The 21,113-nt window shown below is 43.7% G+C and overlaps 1 protein-coding gene across 1 annotated transcript in view; it reads left to right on the forward strand.

Moving 5' to 3' along the window:
* Positions 1-17,565, forward strand: part of LOC121282616 (26S proteasome non-ATPase regulatory subunit 13-like) — a 51,105-nt gene extending 33,540 nt beyond the window's left edge. The window contains exons 9-13 of the mRNA XM_041196396.1: positions 1,044-1,169; positions 3,968-4,030; positions 12,330-12,410; positions 13,276-13,392; positions 17,395-17,565. Coding sequence (XP_041052330.1) covers positions 1,044-1,169; positions 3,968-4,030; positions 12,330-12,410; positions 13,276-13,392; positions 17,395-17,490 — 483 coding nt within the window. The 3' untranslated portion in view covers positions 17,491-17,565. The remainder of the gene's footprint in view (positions 1-1,043; positions 1,170-3,967; positions 4,031-12,329; positions 12,411-13,275; positions 13,393-17,394) is intronic.
* The last annotated feature ends 3,548 nt before the right edge of the window (positions 17,566-21,113 follow it).

Raw genomic sequence — 21,113 nt, forward strand, 5'->3', positions numbered from 1 at the left:
CATATTGGGTAGCTTTCCTACCTCTGTGCCAGAAGCTCCAGGTTCAAGATGTTTTTTTTTAAGCCAGCATTTATTGCCTTTTTTTCAGAGGGCATTTAAGAATCAACTGCATTGCTGTGGGTCACGTATAGGCCAGAGCAGCCCTGGTCAGCAGATTTCCTTCCCTAAAGGGGATTAGTGAACCAGATGGGTTTCTACAACAGTCAGCAAGGGTTTCATGGTCATTATGAGACTTTTAATTCCAGAATTTTATTTCACCATCTGCCGTGGTGGGATTCAAACCCTGGTCCCAAGAGCATTACCCTGGGTCTCTGGAATACAAGTCCAGTGACAATACCACTGTGCCACAGCCTCCCCCACTTTGATGGGCAGAGGTGTGCTCATAATGTGGCCAAACAGGTTGATTATCAGCCTGTGAACCCTTCCAATATGCCTGAAGATTGGTGTTAGAGTGGGAGAGTTTCCTGGTCAGCCATCCCACAGAAGGCAACGGCAAACCACTGCAGTACTTTGCCAAACATAATCATGGACCAATCCAATTGAAGCCCAAGATCACCAACACCCTCTTGGGGCATAGCACCTAACGAAAGAGGCGATAATTGTACATCTCAATTTTCAAAAGGCATTTGCTAAGTCACACAAAAGATTGTTGCATATGACCAGGGGTCATGGGTTGGGGGATATATTCACATGAACAGAGGATTGACTAAAGGACAGAAAACAGTAGAAACAAGTGAAGAGGGCACTCTAGAGCGCATACCTCCGCCATGCTGTGTTAACTCAATGTTATTACAATTATTTAACTCTTTCTTGAGCAAAGGAAGTTTGGGAAGGAAACTTTAAAAATTGGAGAAGAAAAAGGTTTGCTTTGAGTTTGTTTTACTTCAACAACTTTGTATGTTTTGAAGTTGTTGATGATTACAGACATCCTCTGAAACTAGCTTGGGAATGATATATCAACTTGTAGAAGTGTATTACTTCGACATAGACTGTTGTTCTTCCTATGTTTGCTGTTGGTAATGCAACTCCTTCATCTTTTGCAGCTGATGCACCCAATCCTGGATTCGTTGCGTGATACAGAGAATCAGTGGCTGATTGATACTCTGTATGCTTTCAATAGTGGAGATGTGGAGACCTTCTTCTGTCTGAAAACCTATTGGGGAGCTCAGGCATGTTGGATCTTTGTCACTGTATAAAACTTAGCTGAATAACTGTATGATGTGGCTTACAGTTTGCAGGTACGGTGGGATTTATATGATGTAATCTGCTGCTATCTTTATTAAATGAAATGGCTGGGACAGACACACTATGATCTGAGAGCCTGATTGACTCCAATTCAGAACCTTTGTCTGAAATGCAATTGGGAGCAGTGCCAGAGCAGTGTCATTCACGGAGCAGGTTGGGGCAGTGCCATGAAGGTAGGCAGTGCCATTCAGAAAGGCAACAGCAGACTAAATTAATTTGTTGCACTGAGCTGATGGACAGCAATTTAGCAGCCTTGTTAATATAGGCAGATGTGGCAGCCATCTTGTACCAGCACTACTTGACAAACCTATTTAATCATTGTATGTTGTGTTAATCTATGGAAAGATTGTTGATGAGCCAGTGTAGAGGGAGAGATCATTGAAGAAATGGGCAAGAATTATGACTTGATAACTAATGACATCATGATGTCTTGGATAAATGTTGTTCAGGTCAGCTCAGAAGAATGAGGGGAGATCTCATAGAAACCTATAAAATTCTAACAGGACTAGACAGGGTAGATGCAGGAAGGATGTTCCCGATGGTGGGGGAGTCCAGAACTAGGGGGTCACAGTCTGAGGATATGGGGTAGACCAGTTAGGACTGAGATGAGGAGAAATTTCTTCACCCAGAGGGTGGTGAGCCTATGGAATTCATTACCACAGAAAGTAGTTGAGACCAAAACATTGTATGCTTTCAAGAAGGAGTTAGATAAACCTCTTGGGGCGAAAGGGATCAAAGGGTATGGGGAAAAGCGGGAGCAGGCTATTGAGTTGGATGATCAGCCATGATCATAATGAATGTTGGAGCAAGCTCGAAGGGCCGAATGGCCTGCTCCTCCTCTTTTCTATGTAGACTAGGAAAAATCCCAGCTTCATCACTGGCACTGAGTGGGTCAGGTGTGTGTAAGTTACCTAAGAACAGATAAAGTTACTAACTCATACACACACTTTTTAGTTGAAGGAAGATAAAAACGATACATATAAGAACTGGATCAGTTCAGTCTCTTTATTGTTTAGTTCAGGCCTGATATGTCTGAAGTCATTGTGTTACCTGAAATGAAGGTCTTGAGTTTGTAGCATTATCTCTGCAGCTGCGATGGCTGGCACTGTCGAATTGCTGGAAGTTGCTTTCATGGGTAGCTTAGTAAATGCAATTAGGTGGGGGGAGAGTGGAGTTTATTTAGTTCTCTTTCAAGGAACTGCAGTGTGGCCCATTTTTTTAACCTGGTTGATTACAGCAGTGCGTGTTGGTCTCTCCGTGTTGAAGCTGTTATCTGCTTCTCTGAAGAATTTTTTTCAGATGGTTCTCTGTGGTTCTGCCTTTTGTAGGCCACTGTCTCAACAATGCCAAAACATGTTCCGAATAAGGAAAGTAGTTGGCTCAGCCCTGGGGCCTAACTTAACCATTTGTTTGTTTGAGGACCTATTGAATTGCAAATATCTTTTGTGAACCCTCTTGAGGTAAACATAGTCTGGGTCCATGTCTGGATGATGAGGGCTGAATCAATGAGAAGTCATGTGACCAATCTGTTTTGTTTCACTTTTTAAAATCAGTTCAAGGTTTTTAAAGGTAACCTTAAAATGCAGTTTCTTTTGAAATTCATAAGGCTGTCATGAAGACAATTGTGACAGCAAACCTATGGCAGTTGGATGAAGATGGAAGTTGGCAGGTTCTTTCTGTCTCCACTAGCTAGCCTCTTCCCTAGGGTTGGTATTGGAGAGCCAAGAAAATGCCTGGATGAGAAGGAATGGGACTTGGTGTGGGGTAGGATCTGGGCAACAAGAGGCACTGACATTTGCAGGATGGGAGGATGGCATGTCTGATGGTGACAAAAACATGGGTGAGGGTTTCAGTAACAGGTAGGCTGAGACAGGGAAGAGATGGGTAATGTTGAGGAAATTTTCATATCTTCACAATTTTCACTTGGAGAACAGTATGAAGTAATGGGAGGCTTCCCAGGCTGTGATTTGAGTGCCACTTCCATGACCGTGGCCATCTTTACCTTCATTAATAGAGGGGGCAGGGTTAGTCCTGTGTGTGCTGTAACAACCCATGCAATGAGACGTTAGGTGGGAGTGTTGGGGTTCCACCCACATCCACAATGAGTATCCCATTGGATGGCTATCCAGATTTCAGAACCGGACTTCTAGTCCTCACTTAATGGGGTTGTCTGAGGTGTATCTCCTTTTGACGTGGCTGAGAATGGTACCACTGAGTTACCGGCTCACTCTGTTGTGGAGGTGAAAGTAGGTGGGCTCTAATGGAGAGGATGTGGGTCAAATATTCCATAGTGTATGATTGTGTTTTCAATTAAATTAAAGAATGAAGATGACCTTGTTAAATAGAGATTTCTTTCTCATGATCCATGAGCAAAATGATTGTGCTGTGTTGGCTCAGTCAAGTTATTTGCTGAATGTGGAAACTGTCCAGCTGCAGCAATAATGCTTTGAGCGACAAAGAGAAACTCAAACTGCTCTACCTCATATAGGTTAATTCTTGCAGCTCAGGCACTCTGTGGTGAGAGACCAATTAGTTCACAACAAACAACAAAGTGTGGGAACAGGTGTTTTTCTTTAATTGAAGTAAAAACAGAATATGATAATGTTTAATAGATGCATGCAGAAAGGTAGCAATAGAACTGGCTCAGCCTAGCCATACCCTGTGCCTATTCTCAGTTTGTGCAATAGTGACAAGCACTAATTCACCTTTCTTTCTCTGGCAGTCTGACCTGGCCAATAATGAACAGCGACTGAAAGCGAAACTTCAGCTACTCTGCCTGATGGAGGTAAGCTTTGCAGTTACCAACTTGCTATGGTAACGTTACAGTAGCAAATGAAGAGTAGGGTGATAGTTATTCTGAAGTAAGCACTTCCTAGGATTGTCACTCCCGGATTGAGATATAATGTTCCAAAATGGAACTTGTCTGACAATTGTTCCGTTTCCTGCCAGTGTAGTTACTGTACTTTAACGTAGGTGGTATATTACTGGACTAGTAATCCATTCACTTGAGCTAATAATCGAGAGAATGAGAGTTCAAGCCTCAGCACAGTTTGAGAATTTGAATCCAGTATTTAAAAAGCAGGAATCAGTAAAAGTGATCAGAAGTGGTCAATTTGTTGTATAAAACATAGCTGGTTCACTTATGCACATGATACACATGTGACTGTAGTCAAACATTAATGTGATTCACTTTTACAAACCTGAAGTGGGCTAGTAAGCCATTCGATCGTTATCAATCTGCTACTCGAGGCAAATAGGGAAGGGTAATAAATGCTGGCATTGCCACCAATGCCCATGTCCTGAAAATTAATTTTGAAAGTTTAGAAAAACAGTGGATTTTATTAAGGACACATTATAACACTTCATAACACTTGAGTTGTTTACAAGGAAGAGTTATCTATTGCCATGTGCCTTATTCCACCCTCTTACCTGTGCCATTCTGGAGCTGACCTTTAGCAGGTATATGAGTGAGCTTGAGCTAAAATGTTTGCCAGTTTTCTCTACCTCTTCCCCCTCTGTCTGACCTCTGCTCAGTACCTGCCCCAGGCATAGGTAAAGGCAGACTCTAATCCCCCAGCACTGTGCCAAGTAAACTTGACAAACCCCTACTGCGATTTTTCTTGTAAACAAGGGGACCGGCAGTAAGATTTCTGGTAAAGGTTTGTGTCATTGTCTTAAAGCAAAAGAGCCTAATGAGGTTTTTACCAAGTTGTGAAGCCAGGAATGTTACAGTTGCTGTGTTAACTTTTAAAAGATTTATCCCTGTTTTAAGCCACTAATCTGAATAGAAGACAGCACAGACAGCTGAGCTTAAATTAATAGGCAATTAACTTCCACAATTAATTGGGCAGGTCACTTGAAGAAGGAACCTCCGTATCTCTGCTGCTTTTAGAAATTATTGATAGGTCTGTTTTTGATATTTGTTCCCAAGATTGAGGATACAACTGTCAGGAAAGATTGGGCAGGTGGGACTCTTTTCTCTGGGAAAGGGAAGACCTGATAGAAGCCTTTAAAATCAGGAAGATAGAACAAATAAAGCATTTAGGAGAGATTTTTTTTAAGCAAAGTGCAGCAAGAATGTAGGAGTTGGCACATGGCGTGATTAAAGCTTGATGCACTGAGGAATGAAAAAGGAATAGAGGGATACTGGAACAGGGTAGGAAGAGGTAGTTAGACTAGGAGGAGACAAGTGTGAAGTATAAACAGGTACTGGTTGAGATGAAAGGCCGGTTTGTGTGTTATAGGTTTAATGTAATCGTATTCAGATTGACCTGTGATTGTGTGGTAGCACAGTAATCATGGTTGGATGTGTGACGGTACATTTCGAGTGCTACAAACTATTTTTTGAAATAACTGATTAAGCCAAGTCAACATTATTTTACAAAAAGGAGATTGTGTTTGGCAAATCCTAGTTTTCTGAGTATAACTAGCAGGGTGGATAAAAGGGAGCTGTGGATGTAGTACATTTGGATTTTAAGAAGGCATTAAATAAGATGCTGCACAAAAGGTTGTTACATAATATTTGAATTGGGAATAATATTAGTGAACATTAACTGACAGAAACTGATTACAAAAAAATGGGTCATATTTGGGGTGGCAGGTTACTAGTTACTTCACTAGACGCTGCACTTAGCAGGTGGGGCAAAATAGAAGCTCAGGGATGGGTGGGACCACGGGAGAGATTTGACAAAGATGTCATGGGCAGAAGACAAAGGGAGTGGTAATGATGGTGTTAAAGAATAAAGAAGATAATAATAGTGGCATAAAGGTAAGGTAACAGAATGTGTTAATAGCAGAACAAGGGTCAGTGCTCTGTGAAAGCAAAACATGAGAACAAGTTACAGATGCCCCTGTGGGGGGAAGGAATTGGGAGGGAAAAAAATCAAAAAAGATCAAAATGGAGGACGGAGTTTGTGGTCTGAAGTTATTGAACCTAATGTTAAGTCCAGAAGGCTGTAAAGTGCCTAATCGTAAAATGAGGTGCTGTTCTTCCAGTTTGCATTGGGCTTCCCTGCAACATTGCTACAGGCAAAGGATGGAAATGTGGGCATGAGAGCAAGATGACGAATTGAAATGGCACGCGACAGAAAGGTTGGGGTCATTCTTGTGGACTGAGTGAAGGTATTCACAAAACGGTCACCCAGTTTGTGTTTAGTCTCCCCATAAAAGAGGAGACCACATTGTGAGCAGCATATACAGTAGACCAAATTGAAGGACGCGCAAGTGAAGTGCTGCTTCACCTGAAAGGAGTGTTTGGGGCCTTGGACGATGAGGAGGGAGGAGGTAAAAGGGGGAGGTGTTACACTTTCTGCGATTGCATAGGAAGGGGCTGAGGTATTGGGGGCGATGGAGTGGACCAGGGTGGCATGGAGGGAACAGATCTTACGGAATGCTGATGGAGGTTGAGAGGAAGATATGTTTGGTGGTAGCATGCTGGAGTTGGTGGAAATAGTGGAGGATGACCCTTTGAATGCAGAGGCTAGTGGGGTGAAAAGTAACAGGGCACTTAGACAAAGACAACACGGATTTATGAAAGGAAAATCATGATTGACAAACCTGCTGGAGTCTTTTGATGACATAACTAGCAGAATATGTAAGGGAGAACCAGTGGATGTGGTGTATTTGTATTTTCAGAAAGCTTTCAATAAAGTTAGTGTACAAAATTAAAGCACTAGGGATTGGGGGTAATATATTGGCATGGATTAAGAATTGGTTAGCAGACAGGAAACAAAGAGTAAGAATAAATGGGTCTCTTTGGGAATGGCAGGCGGTGACTAGTAGGAATCAGGGATCAGTGCTTGGGTCCCAGCTATTCACAATATATATTGATAATTTGGATGAGGGAAACAAATGTAATATTTCCAAGTTTGCTGACGACACAAAACTAGGTGGGAATGAGAGTGGTGAGGAGGATGTTAAATGGCTTCAAGGCGATTTAGGCAAGTTGAACGAGTGGGCAAATACACGGCAGATGTAGTATAACGTGGATAAGTGTAAAGTAATCCAGTTTGGTAGGAAAAACAGAATGGCAGAGTATTATTTCAATGGTAATAGATTGGGAAGTGTTGATGTGCAAAGGGACCTGGTTGTCCTTGTACACCAATCATTGAAAGCAAGCATGCAGGTGCAACAAGCAGTTGGGAAGGCAAATGGTATGTTGGCACTCATTGCGAGAGGACTTGAGTACAGGAGCAAGGATGTCTTACTGCAGCTACAGGCCTTGGTGAGACCACACCTGGAATATTGTGTGCAGTCTTGGTCTCCTTATCTAAGAAAGGATATGCTTGCCATAGAGGGAGTGAAGCGAAGGTTCAGCAGGCTGATTCCTGTGTCGTATGAGGAGAGATTGTATTGACTAGGCCTGTAGCCTGTATTCACTGGAGTTTAGAAGAATGAGAGGGAATATCATTGAAATGTATGAAATTCTAACAGGGCTAGGCACACTAGTTGCAGGGATGATGTTTCCTCTGGCTGGAGGGTCTAGAACAAGGGGTCACAATCTCAGGATACAGGGTAGACCATTTAGGACTGAGATGAGGAGAAACTTCTTCACTCAGAGGGTGGTGAACCTGTGGAATTCTCTACCACAGAAAGCTGTGGAGGCCGGGTCACTGAATATATTTAAGAAGGAAATAGATTTCTAGGCACTAAAGGCGTCAAGGAGTATGGGGAGAGAATGGGAGTATGGTATTGAGATAAAGGATCAGCCATGATCATATTGAATGGCAGGGCAGGCTCGAAGGGCCAAATGACCTACTCCGAGCGCAAAGGGAACCCTATCATGGTTCTGGGAAAGAGGGGAAAGGGGAGGACAGAGGTCAGATGAGGTTGAGGTCCCTGTCAACCACAGTGGAGGGGAGCCTCGACTCAGAAAAGAGTAAAAGTCATGTCAGAAATGCCATCTTGGAAAGTAGCATCATCGGAACAGATGCGACAGAGGCAGAGGAACTGGGAGAATGGGATGGAGACCTTGGAGGAAGCTGGGTGTGAAGAGCTGCAGTCGAGGTAGCTGTGGGAGTCGGTAGGCTTATAATGAATATTGTTGGACATTTTGGTGCTTGACCCTTACATGAGTTAGAACAGTTCCTGTCTACTCTGTCTAGACCAGCCTTATCCAACATAGGGCCTGTGGCCCAGAATGTGGTTCAATGAGGGTTTCCATCCGGCCTGCCAAACAGAGTTCAAAATATAAGCAAGTGGAAATGAAAGATTCTGTAAGGAGCTGCTCCTCCAATCACAGATTGTTTCTCTCTGCATGTGCTGCTGACAGGAGCAAGAGAGAAACAGCTTGTGATTGGAGGAGCAGTGAACAGTGGGAAGGTGTGTGGCGGTGCTCAGCCTGTGACTTGAGGACTGCAGCGGCAGGGATGGAGAGTCAGGTGGGGGTGGAGGAGGCGGCTGGGCTTGAGGCTGTAAGGGAGCATCTGTCTGATGGTGGGGGCTGGGCAGTAAGAAGCTGCGAGGGAGTGTTTGGCTGCTGAGGGGAAGAGGCTGCGAGGGAGTGTTTGGCTGCTGAGGGGAAGAGGCTGCGAGGGAGTGTTTGGCTGCTGAGGGGAAGAGGCTGCGAGGGAGTGTTTGGCTGTTGAGGGGAAGAGGCTGCGAGGGAGTGTTTGGCTGTTGAGGGGAAGAGGCTGCGAGGAAGTGGCTGTTGAGGGGAAGAGGTGCGAGGGAGTGTCTGGCTGTTGGGGGGGAAGAGGCTGCTCAGGAGTATTTGTTGGGGGGAAGAGGCTGCGAGGGAGTGTTTGTCTGTTGGGGGGAAGAGGCTGCGAGGGAGTGTCTGGCTGTTGAGGGGAAGAGGCTGCGAGGGAGTGTCTGGCTGTTGAGGGGAAGAGGCTGCGAGGGAGTGTCTGGCTGTTGAGGGGAAGAGGCTGCGAGGGAGTGTCTGGCTGTTGAGGGGGGAAGAGGCTGCGAGGGAGTGTCTGGCTGTTGCGGGGGGAAGAGGCTGCTAAGGAGTATTTGTCTGCTGGGGGGGGAAGAGGCTGCGAGGGAGTGTTTCTGTTGGGGGGAAGAGGCTGCGAGGGAGTGTTTGTTGGGGGGAAGAGGCTGCGAGGGATTGTTTGTCTGTTGAGGGGAAGAGGCTGCGAGGGAGTGTTTGTCTGTTGAGGGGAAGAGGCTGCGAGGGAGTGTTTGTCTGTTGAGGGGAAGAGGCTGCGAGGGAGTGTTTGTCTGTTGAGGGGAAAAGGCTGCGAGGGAGTGTTTGTTGAGGGGAAGAGGCTGCGAGGGAGTGTTTGTCTGTTGAGGGGAAGAGGCTGCGAGGGAGTGTTTGTCTGTTGAGGGGAAGAGGCTGTGAGGGAGTGTTTGTCTGCCAGGAATGAATTGAAACTGATCAGTAATTGCTCTAACAAATGCTGGATTATTCTGTCAATTTCCTGTCAGCAACAAACACTGATTTGAAATGTTGTTTCACAACAGCAGGAAATTTGTAGATTTGCATCCATATTGCAGCTTTGCTTGTTTGCGTCACGAGTTGCGCCTTTCTGTGCAATTATAAACTCCATGGGGCTGTAGTCTGGAGTTGCCAGATTGGAGCGCTGACTCTCTGGGAGCTTTGGACCTGTCTCGTCATTTCCTGGCAGAAAATACTTATGCAAAAAAGCCAGCAGTTCAGTCCTTCACCTGTTTAATTCTATTGACGGTCACTGACCGTCATTGGGGACTGTCAGATATAGGTCAACAGTCTTAAATCAGCCTTAAAGACTCACTATAGGTAGCTAGTTCAGGTGCTGGACTTGGCAGCAGTGAGTAGCATGTTAATACAAATATATGGCCATGCTAGGGCAGGGGCTTCATTCCATTTTAAAAGCTCTTATAAGAATTTATGTACCAATGCAGTTGGATTCAATTCTAGTGTTAGGCTGGGTCCAGTCTTTGGAGTGGGAAAGAAAGAGAAAAACCAAGAAAAATAAAAGAGTTTGCATTCTAGCACCTTTCACCCCTCTGTTCTAACTTGTACAAGTCCCATTCACCCATCACCCACTGTGCTTGATGACCTACATTTAGGTCCTGGTCAAGCAACTTCTGGATTTCAAAATTCTCATTAAGTAAGCTAATAAATTAGTCTTCTCATTTGAAACTTGTTCTTAAAAATGCACATTTCTTAAATTTTGATAATGAGTTAAATTTCTAATGCCTTATCTTTACAAAATGTGCTTGCCGCCCCTATGAGTGAGAAAAAAAAATTGAAATATCGGCTCTTGCGTGCAAAGGTTTCACACCCTTGATCTAGACTCATGATTTTGAATCTCTTTCAAACTTCCTCTCAACCTTTTCTTCTCCAGGAAGAATAACCCCAGCTTCTCCAATCTATCCATGTAACTCATCCCTGGAGCTGTTGTCATAAATCTTCTCTGCACTCACTGCCTTCATATCCTTTCTAAAGGCCTGTGCCCAGAATTAGACACAGTACTAAAGTTGCAGCTGATAAAAGTTCATCATGACCTCCTTGTTTTTTGATCCTCTGCCTCTATTTATAAAACCCAGGATTGTGAATGTCTTAATAGTGATTTTCCAAAGCTGCTCTGCCATCTTCAACAATATGTACACAAATACCCTCCGGTCTCTCTGCTCTTGCACTTCCTTTATAATTGTACCCTTTATTTTATGTTGTTTCTTCTCGCCCTTCCTACTAAAATGTATTACTTCACACTCCTCTGCATTAACTTTCATCTGCCACGTGATCACCCATTCCACCAGTCTATCCAGCTCACAGTTCACAATACTTACAAGTTTTGTATCATCTGCAAATTTTGAAATTGTGTCGCAGTACACCCAAGTCTTAGTTGTTATATATCAAGAAAAGGAGTATTCCTAGTACACACCCCTGGGGAAGTTCACTTTATACCTTCCTCTGGTCCAAAAGTACAATCGGTCATCACTATGTTTTTTCCTGTCACTCAACCAAGTTCACATGCTGCCATGATCTAATTTTGGGCACCAAAGGAATGAGGGATGTCGGGTTAGGGTTGGAATGTGGATTTGATGTAGAAGCTCAACCATAATATTGAATGGCAAAGCAAGCTCAATGGGCCACATGGCCTATTCCTCCCTTTTCTTATATTATTATCGTTCACTTGGTTTAGGAACAGATGAGCCAATCTTTCAGCCTGATACTTTGAGGACTCAAGAATCAGGAAAGATTATGAATTTGAGGCACTATATTGATCAGTAGGGTCACCAGTTCAATGCAGTTTAACGTCTCTGCAATGAACCCCACTACCGTGTGTGGTGTAAATACAACTGAGATTGTCATGGTCTCCAGAAAAATCCAGAAGGCAATGAAAAGCTTGGAATCTCAACAGTAATCAACTGCTTACCAGTTGCAAAGGGTTCACACATCCTGTGGTTTGTGTCTAGACTCTGCTCCAAACCTCACCATCATTACTGAACTCTGACTGTATTTTGCAATAAAAATAGGAAAACACTTAGCAGATCTGGCAGCATCTGAGGAGAGAAAAAGAGTTAACATTTCAAGGCAGTGACATTTTGTCAGCCTGTTGTTGATCTGAAATGTTAACTCTGTTTCTCTCTCCTCAGATGCTGCCAGTATTTCCAGCACATTGTGTTTCTATGATAAAAGCATAACACTGCGGATGCAGGAAATCTGAAACAAAAACAGAAAATGCTGTAAAATCGCAACAAGCCTGACAGTATCTGTGGAGAGAGAAACAGAGTTAATGTTTCGAGTCCTCGTGGAAATGTTAACTCTGTTTCTCTTTCCATAGATGCTGCTAGACCTGTTGAGTTTTTCCAGCATTTTGTGTTTCTATTTCAGATTTCCAAAATCCACAGCATTCTGCTTTTGTGGGAGCATATTGCACTTTCAGGTTGAAGAAACATTAAATAAACTGATATCTCACTCACTCCTTCCCTCCCCTTTCTCTGACACCAGCCTGCCTGCTGCCCGTGTGTCATGTTGCCCACCCGTTCTCTCTGTCTCTTGCTCTCATAATGGGAGGTGCAGGTGATCAGCTACCGATTGTAAATCCCCAGCAGTTTAAAGCACATTACCAACATTGTCTAATCAGCTAGTTTTTGTTGTTGGCTTTCATTCTGTTGTTTTCACTGAAGTTCTTTGTATTTCTGAGATGGTGTTTACAAGACCAGCAAACCACCGGCAGATGACATTCCAGGAAATATCCCACCAGGCCAAAGTATCTGTCAATGAGGTGAGTTTCAGACTCGATCATTAAGTAGGCGCTCGCGCAGAGTCTGTTCTTTGCAGTAATGACACACCACCCCCATCCATTCACCTCCGCTCATGATGGGTCTTGCATCACCATATCAGAGGGCTTCAACGTTTTTTTTCTCTCTATATTTGAAATTTATAAATTTATGTTATCATGCAAATGACCTGAGTAGATTAAATCCTTCTACTGCCATTTCCTCACTTTGTTGACTCTGTGAGGGCTCACATAAAGATGCCATTGTAGACTGTTTGGCAGTCTCCTTCAAATGCAGAAGTTACACTACATTCAGAGCATGAGGGGCACTAGTAAAGGTTGATAAAATGGGCTGTACTGAATCACAGTTTTAACTAAAAGGCCTAAAGTTTTGTCCAACTCTTGTCATTACTATTTGCAGGGTTGTTTGCCTCTAGTCCATCTATTTTATCAGCTTGTTTCTGAATTGGTATCCAGGTGAGAACTTATCCAGCTATAGAATTGATCTTCACATTTTTGTATTTTTTGTATATTTTTCTTGCATTTATGCATGTTTTTGAATTTCACACCCTTTTTGACTTGCAGCCGAAATAGCTTAGGTTAATAAGACTAATATCAGACCATATCGCTGCTGATATCTGATATGAGCACACAGTCGGATTACCTTGCTCTGATTCAGTTTAATAGAGAGCTCAGTGCGGTACGTTTGCCAGCAATTGACCCACACCCCCATCTTAAGCCATGTTCTAGTAGGTAAGGTGCCATATTGGGGAGGTTGGCATTGGCAAGTGGCATGCAAGGATGGGATTTATTCAGCTGGCTGATGTGAGGTAGTTCCTACACCGTTTTAGTCCTTGTTCTGTTCCATCAGGTTGAAATGCTGGTGATGAAAGCACTATCTGCGGGCCTGGTGAAAGGGAGCATTGATGAGGTGGACCATAAGGTTCACATGACCTGGGTTCAGCCGCGAGTCATGGACCTGCAACAGGTAAAACCTATCAGATAGCAACTTCCAGTTTTGTAGTGTTCAAACATATGTCAAGCTTGTTGCTTTTTTAAATTGAAGCCCTTGAATTAGGATGCACATTTTCCACACAGGATAGTGAAAATTAGGAACATTCTTTTCCCTTCCTTGGCTTGGTCAGTTGAAACTTTCAAGACTGAGATGGATAGATTATTGTTAAGTAAGGGTGACAAGGAATATGGAGCAAAGGCAGGAGAATCGATTTGAGGTACAGATCAACCAACAAAAATAAAAATAGCTGGAAAAACTCAGCAGGTCTGGCAGCATCTGCGGAGAAGAGCACGGTTAACGTTTCGAGTCCGTATGACTCTTCAACAGAAGTAAAAATAGAAAAGAGGTGAAATGTAAGCTGGTTTAAGGGGGCGGGGCACAGGTAGAGCTGGATAGAGGGCCGGTGATAGGTGGAGATCGCCAAAAGATGTCACAGACAAAAGGACAAAGAGATGTTGAAGGTGGTGATATTATTCTAAGGAATGTGCTAATTAAGGGTAGAAAGCAGGACAAGCAAGGTGCAGATAGCCCTAGGTGGGGTGGGGTGAAGGAATCATAAAAGGCTAAAAGGTAGAAATAAAACAATGGATGGAAATACATTTAAAAATAATGGAAATAGGTGGGAAAAGAAAAATCTATATAAATTATTGGAAAAAAAAAGGGGGGGATCGGAAAGGGGGTGGGGGTAGAGGAGAGAGCTCATGATCTAAAATTGTTGAACTCAATATTCAGCCGGAAGGCTGTAAAGTGTCTAGTCGGAAGATGAGGTACTGTTCCTCCAGTTTGCGTTGAGCTTCACTGGAACAATGCAACAAGCCAAGGACGGACATGTGGGCATGAGAGCAGGGTGGAGTGTTGAAATGGCAAGCGACAGGGAGATCTGGGTCATGTCTGCGGACAGATCGAAGGTGTTCTGCAAAGCGGTCACCCAGTCTGCATTTGGTCTCTCCAATGTAGAGGAAACCACATTGGGAGCAACGAATGCAGTAGACTAAATTGAGGGAAGTGCAAGTGAAATGCTGCTTCATTTGAAAGGAGTGTTTGGGCCCTTGGAAGGTAAGGAGAGGGGAAGTAAAGGGGCAGGTGTTGCACCTTCTGCGGTTGCATGGGAAGGTGCCGTGGGAGGGGGTTGAGGTGTGGGGGTGATAGAGGAGTGGACCAGGGTGTCCCGGAGGGAACGATCCCTGCGGAATGCCGCCTGGGGGGTGAAGGGAAGCTGTGTTTGGTGGTGACATCATGCTGGAGATGGCGGAGGATGATCCTTTGAATGCGGAGGCTGGTGGGGTGATAGGTGAGGACAAGGGGGATCCTATCATGGTTCTGGGAGGGAGAGGAAGGTGTGAGGGCGGATGCGCAGGAGATGGGCCGGACACGGTTGAGGGCCCTGTCAACCACCGTGGGTGGAAAATCTCGGTTAAGGAAGAAGGAAGACATGTCAGAGGAACTGTTTTTGAAGGTAGCATCATCAGAACAGATGCGACGGAGGCGAAGGAACTGAGAGAATGGGATGGAGTCCTTACAGGAAGCGGGGTGTGAGGAGCTGTAGTCGAGGTAGCTGTGGAAGTCGGTAGGCTAGTAATGAATATTGGTGGATAGTCTATCAACAGAAATTGAGACAGGTCAAGGAAGGGAAGTGTCAGAGATGGACCATGTGAAAATGATGGAGGGGTGGAAATTGGAAGCAAAATTAATACATTTTTCCAGGTTCAGACGAGAGCATGAAGCAGCACCGAAGCAATCATCAATGTACTGGAGAAAGAGTTGTGGGAGGGGGCTGGAGTAGGACTGGAACAAGGAATGTTCCACATACCCCATAAAGAGACAGGCATAACTGGGGCCCATGCAGGTACCCATAGCCACACCTTTTATTTGGAGAAAGTGAGAGGAGTTTAAGGAGAAATTGTTCAGTGTGAGAACAAGTTCAGCCAAACGGAGGAGAGTAGTGGTGGATGGGGATTGTTCGGGCCTCTGTTTGAGGAAGAAGCTAAGGGCCATCAGACCATCCTGGTGGGGGATGGAGCTGTAGAGGGATTGGACGGCCATGGTGAAGAGGAGGCAGTTGGGGCCAAGGAACTGGAAATTGTTGATATGATGTAAGGTGTCAGAGGAATCACGGATGTAGGTGGAAAAGGACTGGACAAGGGGAGAGAGAAGGGAGTCAAGATAGCAAGAAATGAGTCCCGTGGGGCAGGAACAGGCTGACACGATCGGTCTGCTGGGACAGTCCTGTTTGTGGATTCTGGGTAGGAGGTAGAAGCGGGCCATCCGAGATTGGGAGACTGAGGTTGGAAGCTGTGGAAGGAAGATCTCCAGATGAGATGAGGTCAGTAACAGTCCTGGAAACAATGGCTTGATGTTCGGTGGTGGGGTCATGGTCCAGGGGGAGGTAGGAGGTAGTGTCTGCGAGTTGATGCTCAACCTCTGTGAGGAAGAGGTCAGTGTGCCAGACAACAACAGCACCACCCTTGTCAGCAGGTTTGATGACAATGTCAGGGTTGGACCTGAGAGAACGGAGTGCAGCAAGTTCAGAAAGAGACAGGTTAGAGTGGGTGATCTAATTGGGCTTGAGTGGCTGACTGGAACACAGTTGTTACTAAGTTCCTCTTCTGCCTTAGTTATAAATGTTAATTCCAAGCAATCAAGCTTATGAAAGGATTTATTCATTGGCTTTTATGCCCTGCCTGGGATAATCTTCATGATGTGTTCTGTTCCTCAAAGATAAATTATTTTTTAAAAAAAGAACAGCAGAAATTATTGAGTGATCCCTAAACCAGCGGCATTTACTCATTGTGGAATTGGGTTGGATGAACTTGTCTGTTAAATTTAGGTGCACAATTTAAAGTGAAAAACCTGAAACCTTCTAACTTTGGGTGGAGATTACCATTTTATGTAGAGATGAGATTCTGAGCTACCTTATGGTCCAACACACGCAGCAGCAGAAAGGAGACTCGGTTTATAAGAGTTGAACTGTTGTTCAGTGGCAGCTCTCTTACCTATGAGTTAGAAAGTCACGGGCTCAACTCCAGCATTTAATCCAGGCTGACACTCCCAATGTAGTGCCAAGGAAGAGATGTTAAACTAAAGCCCCCTTGTTTTGATGGATGCAATGCACTTGCCCTGGCCAGCATTTAACACTTACTGACCTCTAGTTGCCTACTTTTAGCAGTTCCAAATTAATCCATTATTTGTGAAGTATTTTGTGACAGCCTGAGGGTGTGAAGCTTGCTATATAAGTATCGATTCCTTCTTTAAGAAGACACAGCCTATGATTTACACTACATGGTCACGTATGTTCCACAACAATTCCAGTAATAATTGCAATGGTGACTCACTGGTTGTTGCAATATATCAACTTGTAATTTAAAGTATTTTTAAGATATAATAACTTAAACCTAGTCATGTGAATCAATGTTTCAGACCATTTGGAGCTTAAAAAATCAGAATTGCTGTTCGGTTCTTGGTAAGGATTTACTAAATACCTTTCCTTCCAGATACTCACCATGGATGTTTATGATGCAGTCAGATTTAATTCTGACAGCCCCTTAACTAAAACAAGCCCCAACCCAGCAGAGTCCATTCGGGTGGGTTGCGGGGGGTGGTTACCAGCCCTGCAGCCTCCATTCGGGGAGTGGAGGCTGGCTGGAGGTTGAAAGTGATTTTGATGCTGCGGAAGCAAATTGAAATTTGTTATTTTAGTATAAAAATGTAATTTGTATATGAAAAACCAAATTTGTGGTCACATCCATCTGTCATATTCTCAACCTGTTCTATATAGCCAGCCCCCTAAATATACAATCAAGATATTACAATGAACCTTATTAAACCAGAAGCGTGGGCAGGTGGGGAGGTATTCAGGGTGTTTAAACACATCCCAATATATCTTTTGAACGAATGTCCACATGAGGGAGTGTTGTTCTGGTGATATTTCCTGGTTATATTAAGTAATTTGAATGTGTGACTATCTTTAACCTTTAGGTATCTGCCATGAAGGAGCGTCTGGAAGCATGGTGTGCTGATGTGAAGAACATTTCCATCCTAGTTGAAGACCATGCACATGAGGTTCTTGGCTGAAACCCCATTGTACTGGCTTGTGATTTGCATTTTAGCATTCGTTCTTGCAAAAATTAAAAAACTGTTCTAATGTTTTGTTTGCTGCAGAAGCAAGTTAATCCTGTTATTTTCTTGTGAGATTTACATAAACATATATCCCTTTGTGTGTTTACACTGGATACGAGGTTTGTTAATCCAGTGTGTTTACACCAGAGGAACGAAGCAGACCTGGACCTAGTTCTGGAGAATACATAAGAAATAAGAACAGGAGCAGTCCATTTGACCCCTTGAGCCTCTTCTATAGTTCAATAAGATCATGGCTGATCTGACTGTGATCTCAACTTTCCTCCCTCTCCCAATAACTGTTGACTCCCTTGTAAATCAAAAATCTGTCAAACTCATCCTTGAATATATTCAATGACCCAGCCTCCACAACTCTCTGGGTAGAGAATTCCAATGACCCTCTGAGAAAAGAAATTCCTCCTCATGCCATTATAAATGGGAGACCTCTTAGTTTGAAACTATCCCTTAGTTCTAGATTCCCCCACGAGGGGAAATCCTCTGCATCTACCCTGTCAAGAATCTTGCGTATCAATCAGATCACCTCTCATTCTACTAAACTGCAATGAGTATAGGACACAGTATTTATAGGAAACAATGTAGAGAACCTTCTCTGAACTGCTTTCAATGCAAGTATATCCCTCCTTAAATAAGGATACCAAAACTGTATGGCGTACTCTAGGAGCAGAATTCTTCTCTCATTGGGTGGGTCTGCGCCCAATCTGAATGAACATAAAATGACACGCGATAGTTCAGCTAGCGGGCACACATGGGAGTCGGCAGTGCGCCTGCCAACAATTAAGTGCTCTATTAAGGCCCTTATTCAATTAGTTGACTAGAATTTTCCCCTGTCCGTTCAACTGTTTGGTTGGCGGGTGGGCAAAAAGACATTTTTGGCAAAACCTCATCCACAGGCAGGATAAGGTTTGGACCAATGATTTAAAAAAAAAACCTTTTAACACATATTTAACATGTCCCTGCTCATGTGACAGGGTCACATGAGGGGGCATGTTTTCATTATTTTTAATATCTTTACTTTTTTATTTTAAGAATCTTCAGCACCCTGAGTCAACTTTCATTGCGAGTGCCTGTGCACATGAGCAAACTTCTGTGCTCGCCCTCCTCCCCCACCCCCCCAGCATGCTGCAGCGCGCAATTCACTCTGGCTGATAGTTAATTGGCCAGCCAGCATGAAATCGTGACCAGGGCCCGATCCAGGGCGGTGGTCAGCTTCCCGACCGCCCCCGGGCCCACCCGCCGAACCCGCCCGACGACTGAAAAATCCTGGCCTAGGTGTAGCCTCACCAATTCCCTGTACATTTGTAACAAGATTTTTGTACTTTTATACTCCATTCCCTTTGCAATAAAGGCCAACATTTAATTTACCTTCCTAACTACCTGCTGTACCTACGTGCTAATTTTTTGTAATTCATGTATAAGGATATCCAGATCCCTCTGTACTGCAGCATTCTTCTGTCTCTCTTGATTTAAATCTGATTTTCTATTCTTTCTGCCAAGTGGACAACCTCATTTTCCCACATACTCCATCTCATGAAATGGGACAAATGGAGCATTTTTCAGTGCAGGAGCAGTTGGGAAACTGATTACAATACATTAGGTTCAGAGTAGTTATAGAAAAGGACAAGGAACATTCTGATACTCAACAGGAGGAAGACTAATTTCAGCAAGTTGAAAAGAGATCTGGCCCAGGTGGGTTTGAATCAAAGTCCTGGATTTTCTTAGAGTTGGGAGTCCTTAAAAATAGTGGGCGGATTCCAATTCTGGGATTCCTGCCCCATTCCTGTTTTTAGTAATTTTCACCAACATGGGATAAAGGTGTGGGTAGCCAGCCCCCACACACTGCTCCAACCATTGCTGGCTCCATTGCAGTGATGGGCATTTCGGACCCCTGCCCCCACAATTTTTATGGAGTCAGGCCTGTTCTTTTAGACGTGCTTTATGGCTTCTCAGAGGAGTCATGAACCAAGGGAGACTCCTCATCCTGAGTCAGGAATTGAAAAAAACAGCCATTCAACATTTGCCCTATTACCTTCTCATAAAGCTATCAATCAACCATAAAATCAATAACAAAACACTTATGAACCTCACACCTCTTGATCTTGAGTAAATAAACATAGGCATTGAGAAATCGCATCAAAGAAAGGATAACTTTTTGAAGGTCATTGAGACGTTAATCAAACAAAGCTTGTGCTCCCCTTTACATGCTGTATTGCATTGGCTGCTGAGCTGAGTGGGTTTGTCATTCTTGGACTGAGCTAAGCATTCATTTTGAGGCCATCTGGAAAAACAGATGTCATAGCCATGTGTTATAGCTGCTTTTGTAGATACAGATGATTGTTTGGTGTTACAAAAAACACGATTAGTCTCATAGTCCACCGGACATGCTGAGTGTCCAATATTATGCAACTTTTGTTGCAACCCTGGGCTTCGTCTCCAAAAAGTGAAGTTAAATAGAGGGGAAAGTAGCCTCGACCCAGCCCAGTGACACAATTATTACAGTGCAGAAGGAGGCCATTCAGCCCTCATATCTGCACCAGCCCTCTGAGCAATTCACAGTGCCATTTTCTTGGCTTCTCTCTGTGCGTACTTCTTCAATTAACAGTCTAATTTCCTTTCTGAATAGTTCAATTGAAGCTGCCTCTGCCACACTCTCAGGCAGTGCGTTCCAGACCTTAATTACTTGCTGCGTGAAAAAGTTTTTTCTCATAGCACTTTTGCTTTTGCCAATTACTTTAAATCTGTGCCCCCTCATTCTCGATCCTTTCACTAGTGGGAACAAGTTTCTCCCTGTCTACTCTGTCCAAACCCCTCATGATTTTGAATACTTCTATCAGATCTCCTCTCAGCCTTCTCTTCAAGGAAACAGTCCCAACCTCTCCAGTCTATCTACATAACTGAAGCTCCTCATCCTGGAACTATTCTCATGAACTTTCTGTACTTTCTCTAATGCCTTCATGTCCATCCTAAAGAGCAGCACCCAGAACTAAACACAACACTCAATTGCATATAATAAATTATAATTAAATTACACTCCTGAATAAGTTGGCCCTGAACACAGGTGCTCAATATCTCTACTTAAGGTGACCTAGCAGCAAAGTCCCTTGATATGACATGTGTAACACCACTGAATGTAGCAGCATTAGTAAATTAAATGCTCATAAAAATGACCTGCTAGCAAACTTTACGACTGCTGTATTTAAACAAATGTAAGTTTGTGGGAAAAATTTTATGACATGATAACCCACCAGAACAACATTGGGATCTTTTAGTAGTGAAAGCCAAGTGTTTCAGTCTTAAAACAGTGAATGAATTCCCAACTTTTATTCTTAAAAAAAAAGTTGACAAAACTTACCTCAAAATAAATACTTGGTCCAGAATAGTGTGGAGCTTCTTGCTAAGTTAAGTCTTCTACAAAGAGAAGCAAAATGGATATACTTCGCTGAGTCAAAGTGCATGGACTGCTGGAACATGAGCAGCAATGGCCAAAGCAACTGATTATTGTTGAACCAAACAGTCAAAAAACTGTGCAGTGCTATGTTGCTATGTTTAGAGATGTCAAGGAC

The sequence above is a fragment of the Carcharodon carcharias genome, chromosome 9 (genome assembly GCF_017639515.1).
Source record: "Carcharodon carcharias isolate sCarCar2 chromosome 9, sCarCar2.pri, whole genome shotgun sequence".
In the NCBI taxonomy this organism is placed as follows: domain Eukaryota; kingdom Metazoa; phylum Chordata; class Chondrichthyes; order Lamniformes; family Lamnidae; genus Carcharodon; species Carcharodon carcharias.